This window comes from Triticum dicoccoides, chromosome 4A, assembly GCF_002162155.2.
Source record: "Triticum dicoccoides isolate Atlit2015 ecotype Zavitan chromosome 4A, WEW_v2.0, whole genome shotgun sequence".
In the NCBI taxonomy this organism is placed as follows: Eukaryota; Viridiplantae; Streptophyta; class Magnoliopsida; order Poales; family Poaceae; genus Triticum; species Triticum dicoccoides.
The window spans coordinates 555,478,061-555,489,843 of NC_041386.1; the positions used below are offsets into that span (position 1 = coordinate 555,478,061).

At 50.1% G+C, this 11,783-nt stretch overlaps 1 protein-coding gene across 1 annotated transcript; it reads left to right on the forward strand.

The window, feature by feature from the left end:
* Nucleotides 1-6,656: 6,656 nt before the first annotated feature.
* LOC119286728 (inositol 3-kinase-like) lies at nt 6,657-10,398 on the forward strand. The gene is made up of 2 exons (XM_037566172.1): nt 6,657-7,678; nt 9,939-10,398. The coding sequence occupies exons 1-2, from the start codon at nt 6,761-6,763 to the stop codon at nt 10,155-10,157; spliced, it is 1,137 nt and encodes a 378-aa protein (XP_037422069.1). The 5' UTR covers nt 6,657-6,760; the 3' UTR covers nt 10,158-10,398.
* The last annotated feature ends 1,385 nt before the right edge of the window (nt 10,399-11,783 follow it).

Genomic DNA, 11,783 nt, shown 5'->3' on the forward strand with positions numbered 1-11,783 from the left:
AACGCTTCGGGATTGTCAATCCCTTCACGGTCACTTACGAGAGTGAGATCTGATAGAGATAATATTTTTGGTATTTTTGGTATAAAGATGCAAAGTGAAAAGTAAAAGCAAAACAAGTAAAATAAAGCAATGGAGATTGATATGATGAGAATATACCCGGGGGCCATAGGTTTCACTAGTGGCTTCTCTTAAGAGCATAGATATTCTACGGTGGGTGAACAAATTACTGTTGAGCAATTGATAGAATTGAGCATAGTTATGAGGTTATCTAGGTATGATCGTGTATATAGGCATCACGTCCGTGACAAGTAGACCGACTCCTGCCTGCATCTACTACTATTACTCCACTCATCGACCGTATCCAGCATGCATCTAGAGTATTAAGTTAAAAACAGAGTAACGCCTTAAGAAAGATGACATGATGTAGAGGAATAAATTCATGCAATATGATAAATACCCCATCTTGTTATCCTCGATGGCAACAATAGAATACGTGCCTTGCAACTCTTTCTGTCACTGAGTAAGGACACCGCAAGATTGAACCCAAAGCTAAGCACTTCTCCCATTGCAAGAACTACCAATCTAGTTGGCCAAACCAAACGGATAATTCGATGAGACTTGCAAAGATAACTCAATCATACATAAAAGAATTCAGAGAAGATTCAAATATTATTCATAGATAAGTTGGATCATAAACCCACAATTCATCGATCTCAACAAACACACCGCAAAAAGAAGATTACATCGAATAGATCTCCACGAGAGAGGAGGAGAACATTGTATTGAGATCCAAAAAGAGAGAAGAAGCCATCTAGCCACTAGCTATGGACCCGAAGGTCTGAAGTAAACTACTCACACTTCATCGGAAGGGCTATGGTGTTGATGTAGAAGCCCTCCGTGATGGATGCCCTCTCCGGTGGAGCTCCGGAACAGGCCCCAAGATGGGATCTCGTGGATACAGGAAGTTGCGGCGGTGGAATTAGTTTTTTGGCTCCGTCCCTGGTCTAATGGGGGTACATAGGTATATATAGGAGGAAGGAGCACGTCGATGGAGCTCCGAGGGGCCCACGAGGCAGGGGGCGCGCCCAGGGGGGCGCCCTCCACCCTCGTGACCTCCCCGGAAACTTCTTGGAGTAGGGTCCAAGTCTCCTGGATCACGTTCAGTGAGAAGATCACGTTCCCGAAGGTTTCATTCCGTTTGGACTCCGTTTGATATTCTGTTTCCTCGAAATACTGAAATAGGCAAAAAAACAGCAATTCTGGGCTGGGCCTTCGGATAATAGGTTAGTCCCAAAAATAATATAAAAGTGGAAAATAAAGCCCAATATAGTCCAAAACAGTAGATAAAGTAGCATGGAGCAATAAAAAATTATAGATATGTTGGAGACGTATCACGGCGGAGGGGCGAGAGGCCCTCTGAGATTGGATCTGTCTCTCTATCTCTCTCTGTTTCTACGTTCCAGATTCTGGCCTTTCACCGTTTCTTATATTCCCGGAGATCCGTAACTCCGATTGGGCTGAAATTTTAACACAATTTGTATCCGGATATTGGCTTTCTTGCGGCGAAAGAAGGGCACCAACCGCCTTATGGGGTGGCCACGAGGGTCAGGGGCGTGCCCCCTGCATCGTGGCCCCTCGGGCATCGTCTCACGTTGATTCTTCTTCCCAAAAATCACATATATTCCAAAAAAATCTCCATAAGTTTTTATCCCGTTTGGACTCCGTTTGATATGGATTTTTCGCGAAACAAAAAAACATGCAACAAACAGGAACTGGCACTGGGCACTGGATCAATATGTTAGTCCCAAAAATAGTATAAAAAGTTGCCAAAAGTATAGTTGTATAATATTGGCATGGAACAATAAAAAATTATAGATACGACGGAGACGTATCAGCCACCAGGTCCAGCATGCGCACCGCGGCGACCAAGGCCTTCGACATGATGACCAAGGCGATGTCCCTCAAGGCCGGCAAGGATCTGGAAGGTAATAAACCAATAACTTGCTCTATGTCTTCATTCAAGGTTCTTGCTTTTGCTTCAAATTGCCACCTCCTCAAGGTGGCCACAAACAGCCATGTAATTCTGGGTTCAGAGATTTCTACCCCTCTCGAGGTGCTTGATAGCATTCGGGCCCAGGAGCTATTCAGGCTACGGTGGCCGAGGCCAAGGCTCGTCAGCACATTGCCCCGGACCGTGGCGGCTGAGATGCATGCTGCTTCAGTTGCTGATGCTGCAAGGGAGAATGCAGCGTCGGCAGCTCAGGATACGGCTTCCGTGGATGCTAGGCCTACGCGTGGCCGTGGCCGTGGCCGGGGGCGTGGGCGTGGGCATGGTCGTGGGAGAGGTCGGTCGGTTGCTTCTGCCAGGGAGGAGAACTTTGATGGGGCAGGGGCCCGATCCCCCACGGGTATGCAATGAAAGGCCTAATCTGGAATATGAGGGGTTTTGGTCAACGAGATAGACGGCGACAACTTATTGAATACATCCGTGACCAAAATCTCGACTTCATGGGTCTCCAGGAAACCATTTGGTCCTCCTTTGAACCATATGAGCTTGAATCCATAGGTGGCGCGTTCAACTTCCGATGGGAATGGCTTCCGGCTTTGGGCCGATCAGGTGGATCCTTTTGGGGGTGAAGACGGAAAGTTTTGAGGTGGTGGGTTTTATGCACGGATCCTTTTTCCTTGCAGTGGACGTTATTCAGCGGAATAACGATTTTAGATGGGAGCTAGTTGTGGTGTATGGCCCAGCGGACCATGATCGATCAATTGAGTTTCTCCGAGAGATCTATACTAAGATCACGGCTTCCCCATGGCCTATTGTCATAGGTGGGGATTTCAATCTCTTGCGGGGTGCGATGGACAAGAGTAATGGTAATATTTCAGACCATAGGCTGGTAGATACCTTCAATGAGTGGGTGGCTGACCTTGACCTCATTGAGCTGCCTAGGGTGGGGGCTCGATTTACTTGGTGTAATAATCAGGATGACCCGATTAGATGTGTGCTAGACCGGGTCTTTGTTTCCACTGACTGGGAGGCCAAATTTGCGGGATGCTCGCTAGTGGCGGAACCAAGGCTGGGCTCCGATCACTGCCCGCTTGTCCTCAACTCTAGAGAAGCCCCCCACCGCGCCACCAAGCGCTTCTTTTTTGAGAAGCAATGGCTCCTTCAGCCAGGCTTTGTGCAGCAGGTTTCTTTGATTTGGATAGAGGCTAGGGATCGCCCCCCTCACCGGTATGGCCCGTTTATGCGATGCTATGGACATTTGGCAACATTGTGTGCGCTTGAGTCGTCGCCACCTCCGTGGTTGGGGCGCGAACATGGGTAGCCAACTAAAAGCTAGAAAAGAGGCACTGATGAGCGAAGTGTCGTCCTTGGACACCAAGGCAGATTTGAGCGGCCTATCGCAGGATGAATGGGCGAGAAGGTATGCGATTGAGGATGAGATGATCTTTATCTTGACCTGCGAGGAGATTCATTGGAAACAAAGGGGTCAAAAAAATTGGGTGCTCAAGGGGGATGCGAGTACCCAATTCTTTCATGTTGTGGCAAATGGGAGACGCCGGAGATGTATGATCCGTGTTCTCCGTGATGGAGATAATGTTATCACTGAAGATGGTGCCCTTCAAACCCATATTTATGCGTTTTACCGGGAGCTATTGGGTTCTTCTGGGTGGGATCAGCATCACTTCAGGACTCGATCTGGGATAATGAGCGATTAGTCTCTGAAGCTGATAACTCCATCCTCACTAGGCCTTTCACGCTTGACGAGATCACAGAAAACCTAAATTAGATGAGGGTGAACATGGCGCCCGGGCCTGATGGTTTCCCGGTCATCTTCTATAAACGGTTTTGGAATATAATGGGACCACAGTTCGCTCACCTTGTGAATGAATTCACCAAGGGCCGAATAGACATTGAACGCCTAAATTATGGGGTGTTGGCTTTGATTCCGAAGATGCCGGGTGCAAACCAAATTAGGCAGTTCCGCCCCCTCATCCTCATAAGCTTCAGGCTGATTGCTAAGGGATTTGCCTCCCGCATTGCTCCGGTGGCAGACAAGATTATTGATAATCTGCAAACTGCCTTTATTAAAGGGAGGAGCATACTGGACGGGGTAGCGGTGCTCCATGAGGTGCTTCATGAGATCAAGAATTCCAAGGAACAGGTGTTCATTCTTAAGCTCAACTTTGAGAAAGCCTATGACCGGGTCCGATGGGACTTCACTGAGGAGGTGTTACACAAGAAAAACTTTGACCCGTAATGGGTGAGCTGGATGCAGAGAATCGCGAGGGGTGGGCAAACTGCTATTAATATTAATGGATTGATTGGCCCATATTTGCGCAACGGAAGGGGACTACGGCAGGGCGACCCAATCTCTCTCCTTTTGTTCAATATTGTGTCGGACGCGCTGGCTTCGATTCTAGACAGCGCCAAAGTTGTCGGCCACATCTTGGGTGTTGCGGAAAGGGTGGTACCAGGAGGGTTGTGCCACCTTCAATATGCTGACGATACCCTCATTCTCATCAAGAAGTCTGAAGAGGTGATTGCTAACCTTAAGTTTCTTCTCATGTGCTTTGAGGCCATGTCGGGACTTAAGATAAACTTCAATAAGAGTGAGGCCTTTGTCACGGGAGGTGACTTGGAGTCTCAGCTCAGAGCAGCCCACATGATGAATTGCGAGTTGGGATCTATTCCCTTCAAGTATTTGGGCATGCCCATTTCGGATCGGGCTCTGTCCATGGCTAATTTCGAGCCAATGGTGGACAAGGCGGCTAAAAGTGTGGAACCATGGCAAGGCAAGCTACTAGCCTCGGGTGGCCGGCTAGTGCTTATCAACGATTGCCTGACAAACATTCCTATGTTTGTCATGGGTTTTTATCTTTTGCACAACGGGATCCATGAGAAACTTGACAAGATCCGATCCAGATTCTTTTGGGCTAAGGAAAATGGAAAACAACGGTACCATATGGCTAAATGAGATGCGATTGCCTCTCCTAAAGAGGTGGGTGGTTTAGGTATCATTAACTCCAGAGTTATGAACTGGTGCCTTATGACGAAGTGGGCGTGGAAAATTTTGACGGGACAAGGAGGTCTCTGGCTCTCCATATTCAAGGCTAAATATCTTGAGGACGATGGGGTGACCTTTCGGTCGCGGGTCAAAGGGTCGTAGTTTGTGAATGATATCCGCAAGTTTCTACCTTTGCTGCGGCTAGGGACGAGATTTGTTGTGCATAACGGAGAATTGACGCTATTTTGGAAAGATGTTTGGTGGGGTGAGCGATCGCTTGACCTAGCATACCCCAATCTCTTTGCAATCGCGGGACAACATGAGGCGCGAGTTGTAGATACATGAGTTAATGGGCGCCTTCGGCCTTCTTTCAGGAGACCCCTTGGGCCTAGCGAAGCCCTGGAATGGGAGGGTCTACGGGAGGCCCTGGCCTCTGTGCGTTTATCTGCTGAGCGCGACGAGGTCCTTTGGCGGTTAGAGCCATCAGGAGGCTTCTCTACCGGCTCATTGTATAAGGAAATCTTCAAAGCCCCCCAGTCTATGATCTGCGTTCGCTTTGGAAAGCAAGAATGCCAGCAAAAATTAAAATCTTCTTACGGCAGTTGGCTAGGAACCGGATTCCTAGCGGTGACCAGATCCAAAGAAGACACGGCCCGGGTGACGGCATGTGTGTTTGGTGCATAGAAGAGGAATCTAGCGGCCACATAATCTTCCGATGCATTGTGCTCGGATGGTGTGGAGCTCACTTCGAGAGGCGACTGGATGTACTTGGAACCCGAATGGTTTCGCTGAGCTGTATGGGCTCATCATGACTAGTAATGCCCAGGATCGTAAGCTAGCTTGGCTTGGCGTGGGGGTGCTTGCTTGGTCTCTCTGGACTACACGGAACAAAGCTACCATTGAGGGAATTTTCTTCAGTCATCCGGCTAATGTTGTGTATAAATTGGTCGTTCTATTGCAGCTCTGGAAGGGGTTGACGAGACAGCGGGGCCGGCTCGGCGTGGATCGTCTCATCGCCCGATTGAAGGCCAAGTGTGCTGAACTTCGGCGTGTCGGATAGAGGGATGCAACGGCAGGCGTGCCGCCCTCCTCCGACCCCAGACCGCTCCTGGAGCGGTTCCCCCTTGCCCGCGACCGGCCCTGCGTCGCTATTTGGGCCTCTGTGCCTTGTAGCCCTGCTTTTTTGCTTTTGCTTGACTATGTTCTCTACTAACTATTTGTACTTTAAGGGTCTCATTCTTAAGGCCGGGCAAGCGCCTCCTTTCAAAAAAAGTGCAAGTCGAATTAGGAGCTCAAATTGTTTGATGTTGTACTAACATTGATGTGTGTCTACAATTTTTTCTTTCAAAAAATTGATTTCATTGATCTCAGCTAAAGCTAGACCTTGCCCCCCGAATTTCCCTAGAGCAAGAGAAGCCACAGGGTTGGTGAAGCCGGTGATCCTGGCTCATCGGCCTGAAGCCCTCCGGCCTTCCACGCAGCGGAGTCAGCGGCCGCCGCCGCTCCAGCTCACACGTGCGCCGCCACCACGTGTCGCCCCGCGCCAAGCACCGCCGCGGCATCTGTAAAGACGCCCTTGTCGCCTCCCGGAATCGCCCCACCACCCCGCGCATTTATTCCCCTCCCGTCCTCCCCCCGCGCCATGCCGTCGCGCCCCTCCTCTCCTCCCACGCCCGCCTCCCCGCCCGTCCGACACCGCCCGTCCCACGCTGGCGCCGCCCCCCGCCGCCGTCGCCGTCGCCGCAACGATGCCGGAGCCTGACGACGAGGGGGCGGGGCAGCAGCAGCCAAAGGCGGGGCCCGCGCTCGAGGGCCTCGTGGTGGGGAGCTACTGCCACGACGTGCTCCTCCGGGGCGGCCGCGTCGTGGGCGAGACGCTCGGCGGGGCGGCGGCCTTCGTCTCCACCGTGCTCGACGCCGCCTCGCCCCCGGAGGCCTCCTTCTCCGTCGTGTCCAAGGTCGGGCCCGACTTCGCCTACGCCTCCGCGCCGGCGCCCGCGCGGCACCCCCCGCTGCTCTGCCCCGCGCGGCCCACCACCTCCTTCCACGCCCGGTTCTCCGACGCCGCCGCGTCCGCGCACGCGCCCGACAGGCAGCTCAGTCGCGTCCACGCCTGCGATCCGATCTACCCCGATGACCTCCCCGACCGCCGCTTCGCCTACGGCCTCGCCGTCGGCGTCGCCGGGGAGGTGCTGCCGGAGACGCTCGAGCGGATGATTCGGCTCTGCCGCGCGGTGCTCGTGGACGCGCAGGCGCTGATCCGGGCCTTCGGCGCCGAGGGCGACGGCAGCGGCGCTGCCGTCCGCCACGTGGCGCTGGAGGGCACGCCGTACGCGCGGCTTCTGCAGCGGGTGGCGTTCCTCAAGGCGTCGTCGGAGGAGGCGCCGTACGTGGGGGTGGAGACGGCGAGACGGCGCTGCTGCGTGATCGTGACGGAGGGGAGGGACGGGTGCCGGCTTTATTGGGACGGCGGGGAGGCACGCGTGGCGCCGTTCCCCGCCGTCCAGGTGGATCCTACAGGTGCCGGAGACAGCTATCTCGCCGGTTTCGCGGCCGGTCTGCTTTGGGGGCTCTCAGCTACGGACGCCGCGCTGCTTGGTAACTTCTTCGGCGCAGCTGCTGTCTCCCAAGTCGGCGTTCCCACCTTCCATCCCAAGATGTTGCAGGTTTGCACTCTTTCCAGACATCAGTGCTCAATTTTTCTGTTCATTGGGAAAGCACCTGGCGGCCGATCAATTAAATGGGATCCAAAATAGTAGCTTTAACAAGCCACATCCTAGAACTTCCTGAAATATATACATGTATTTTCATCAATAGCATTTCGGTGTGGAGCATTAGTTGATTGTTAAGAAACATGTGTGATTGGAGTGATATGGTCATCATGGTATAAAACTTCTCGTTAAATCCTGTGATGCTAGAGAAATTTTCAGCAGCATTGTAAGCTGTACCTACTGTAAAAGAAAGAGCAGACCAAATTCATCCTTCTGGGTCAAGACCGTAAGCAGACGTCAAAGAAATGTTACTCTATAAATGTCACTCAAATTAGTAAAATTGATTAGTTACCATTCAACTCTTGTGATCTACTCCCTATTGGTTACATTTGGATTTTAACACCTTTTCCCTCATTGAATGACCAAAATCTAGATCAGGTTGGATTATTGGGGACCTAGACCTTTTCTTGAGCCTGTTTATCCAAATATGCTCTCTGAAAGATGTTCTCGCTGCGCATTAGCATTACATACGGTGTGGCTCCATTTCAAAAAACAAAAAACAAAAACATACTGTGTGGTCAGCTCTGTGTAAACATTACATGTTTAAGACAGAAGATAATGCTAGGAAGCGGGTGAAAATAAGACAAATGGTGTACTCAGCCATGGAGTTCTACAGTTCACTGGCTCCATATCCAAGGCGCCCTTGAACCAATGCCAATTGTCCAAAGGGGAACAGTTTATCCAAAAGCGATCATTGCTAGGTTATTAGGTTTTCAGATGATAGCATGTAGATGGTGTTAATAATAAATCAGGGATACACTGAGAAAAGTGGCATATTATTGAGATAAAACATGAGTGGGTATCACGATTCATCTGTTAAGATGATCTGAATGGATTTTCCTAGAGTTCCATGTGTCATATCATAAAAAAGAAACAATGAGAGGCGTCTCTAATGGAATTATTAGGGAATGAATTGGTTACGGGGTAAATAGTATCAACAACAACAACAACAAAGCCTTTAGTCCCAAACAAGTTGGGGTAGGCTAGAGGTGAAACCCATAAGATCTCGCAACCAACTCATGGCTCTGGCACATGGATAGCAAGCTTCCACGCACCCCTGTCCATAGCTAGCTCTTTGTCGATACTCCAATCCTCCAGGTCTCTCTTAACGGACTCCTCCCATGTCAAAATCGGTCGACCCCGCCCTCTCTTGACATTCTCCGCACGCTTTAGCCGTCCGCTATGCACTGGAGCTTCTGGAGGCCTGCGCTGAATATGCCCAAACCATCTCAAACGATGTTGGACAAGCTTCTCCTCAATTGGTGCTACCCCAACTCTATCTCGTATATCATCATTCCGGACTCGATCCTTCCTCGTGTGGCCACACATCCATCTCAACATACGCATCTCCGCCACACCTAACTGTTGAACATGTCGCCTTTTAGTCGGCCAACACTCCGCGCCATACAACATTGCGGGTCGAACCGCCGTCCTGTAGAACTTGCCTTTTAGCTTTTGTGGCACTCTCTTGTCACAGAGAATGCCAGAAGCTTGGCGCCACTTCATCCATCCGGCTTTGACTCGATGGTTCACATCTTCATCAATACCCCCATCCTCCTGCAACATTGACCCCAAATACCGAAAGGTGTCCTTCCGAGGTACCACCTGGCCATCAAGGCTAACCTCCTCCTCCTCACAGCTAGTAGTACTGAAACCGCACATCATGTACTCGGTTTTAGTTCTACTAAGCCTAAACCCTTTCGATTCCAAGGTTTGTCTCCATAACTCTAACTTCCTATGGGGTAAATAGTATCAAATTCTACAAAAATCTCAGGCCTGAGTGACCTCATCTAGGAGCAGGGAACCATGAAAGCAATCAGAAACTGCCCAGCTCCCGGTATTTTACTGCTGGCTTATCTTCCTATCTGTTTTTCCCATGCACGGTCAGTCCACATTTGCTCAGTTTTGCATCATGTTTACCTTCTATATATACCCTGTTTGCCAGGAAACCAAGCAGCAAAATACCCCAATTCAGCTTCCCTAATGGTACCACATTGGCAAATTTAAAAATAGACCTGCTGTTGAGGTTCATAGAGGATAAGGGCCATATGGCTCAGATTCCGTTTCTGATTTAACCAAGATTTTGTGGTTTCAAATTCAGTTGTTCAAATTTACTAAACGTCAACCACCTGCCTTTTGTTTCGATTGGTTGCAGGCTGTCAAACGGATACTCGAGGACAAGGCGATACCATGGTCTAGTCCATGTATAAACGGCACCACCTTCACCTTCCAGAGATCGATTATGCACGATGAGCTACACGCGTCCCTGGAAGAAGCGGCGAGGCTGATGCGCGAGCAGTCACCACCAGCAACTGAGAATGATGATGGTATTCTCTCGGCACAAGAGCCGACTTCACCGCCAAGTGGATGCTGACCTGAAGTTCACTGCGAAATAATGGGAAACTGCCCTCCCAGATTTTACATTGAGATCTGTACAGCCAACAGACGAAATAGATTGCTCGGCCAGAGCTTACACTCATGAACTGTGTTGAATAGGGTTCTACTCAGACAGTTTCTCATTTGTCAGGCAAAGCAAAAGAGCGAGTTAGCATACGGAGCACCATTCTGTAATACTGAGATTGAGCTTGTTTCGGCTGGGCTGTACATACCGCTCCTTCAAGTTCCCCCTATAATTTTGTAGTTCATGAAATCCAACAAAAGTATTATGGAGGCAAATTTACACATGGTTTTAAAGTAAATTTAAACAGTGCTTCTATAGTATTTTCTCTTGACGTAATTTGTCTGATGAGGGGACACAGAGTATCCTTCTCCAAGCTCGAATGCTCCTTCATGAACAGTAAAATAAAAGAAAAGTAAGCAAAATTTAAAAATTCTGTTTTTTATAACTTTGACAAATGTGTGTTACAAAAATTTATCAAAAATGCCATTCTTGGAAGTTGTGGCAAAAAAATGATGCTTTAAAAATGCTAGTTTTGGAAGTATTTTGGAGTGGTGATTGTTTTTTTGCCATGACTTACACGAATGCCATTTTGCGCTGAAATTTGTCTGCCAAAAGAAATCCAGGTTTTCTTATTTTACTTTTTGTTAGGGAGCATTAATTTTGGGGCAGAAGAGGACTTTCCTGATGAGGTTGCTTTTACAACACAAATTTATCTATGGGTGAATTAGGGTTGTACACATGGATATCCATGGCATCCCCAAGTAAAACTGCCCTGACCTAGATCATCTATAACTGCTTCCTTACCTTTCGGCGGTGTAGAGTGCGCCGCAGAGCAAAGCCCACTCAATAATGGAAAACCTAGATGTTGGTCAGACTTGTGAATGGTGTCCTAGTGCATTGCTTTGATGGAGTCTTTATGGGCGTGTTTGGTTGCCCGCATCGAGCCCAACCAAACCTGTGCGGTGCAGCATTTTTTTGGGCCTCAGTTGTTTGGTTGCATGTAAACACTGTTTAGCTTGCATAGCACGGTTCTTAAAGCACTCCTAGACCTAGCCCTATTGGGAACGGTCAAATCGGCAGTTTTTCGAGAGCCAGGCCCGAGCGATGCTTCGAAGCGCACGTGGGTGACTCTCTGGAGACATCTGTCTTGAGTTAATCCATCTCTCTCCCCCTAATCCTCAATCCCCTCTCTCCCTCTACTCCAGGGCGGTCCCGTCGATCCCGTCCGCCATGGGAGCAGGGGAGCAGATCCAGCACCATAAGCAGCGGCAGCAGCAGGTAATTAGCAGATAAGCAGCGACCGGAAAGAGCAGTAGGTAGCGGCAAGTGCTAGTGTGTGCGGGCGCCGGCGGCAGCGGCAGGAGGCAGTGGCTAGCGGCCGGGTACACGTCGCCGTGGTCGTGCATGCCCATGGGCGGCATCTGCAGCTGCCTCCCGGACATGGGCAGCGGCGGCATGGGGTGAGCTGCATCCCGTCCATGGGTGGCGACAGCTTCACCATCCCGAGCTAGTTCCGTTCAAGCCACGCTTGCGTTGACTATCCATCCATCCATCCATGGTGTGCTGAAGTATGACCGGCGAAGTATGGCCGCCGGCGTT

Bases quoted from the DNA above. Each gene is read 5' to 3' on its own strand.
- LOC119286728 (XM_037566172.1), top strand. From the start codon at position 6,761: ATGCCGGAGCCTGACGACGAGGGGGCGGGGCAGCAGCAGCCAAAGGCG. The intron at 7,679-9,938 runs GTTTGCACTCTT...GATTGGTTGCAG, and splicing joins TCCATCCCAAGATGTTGCAG to GCTGTCAAACGGATACTCGA.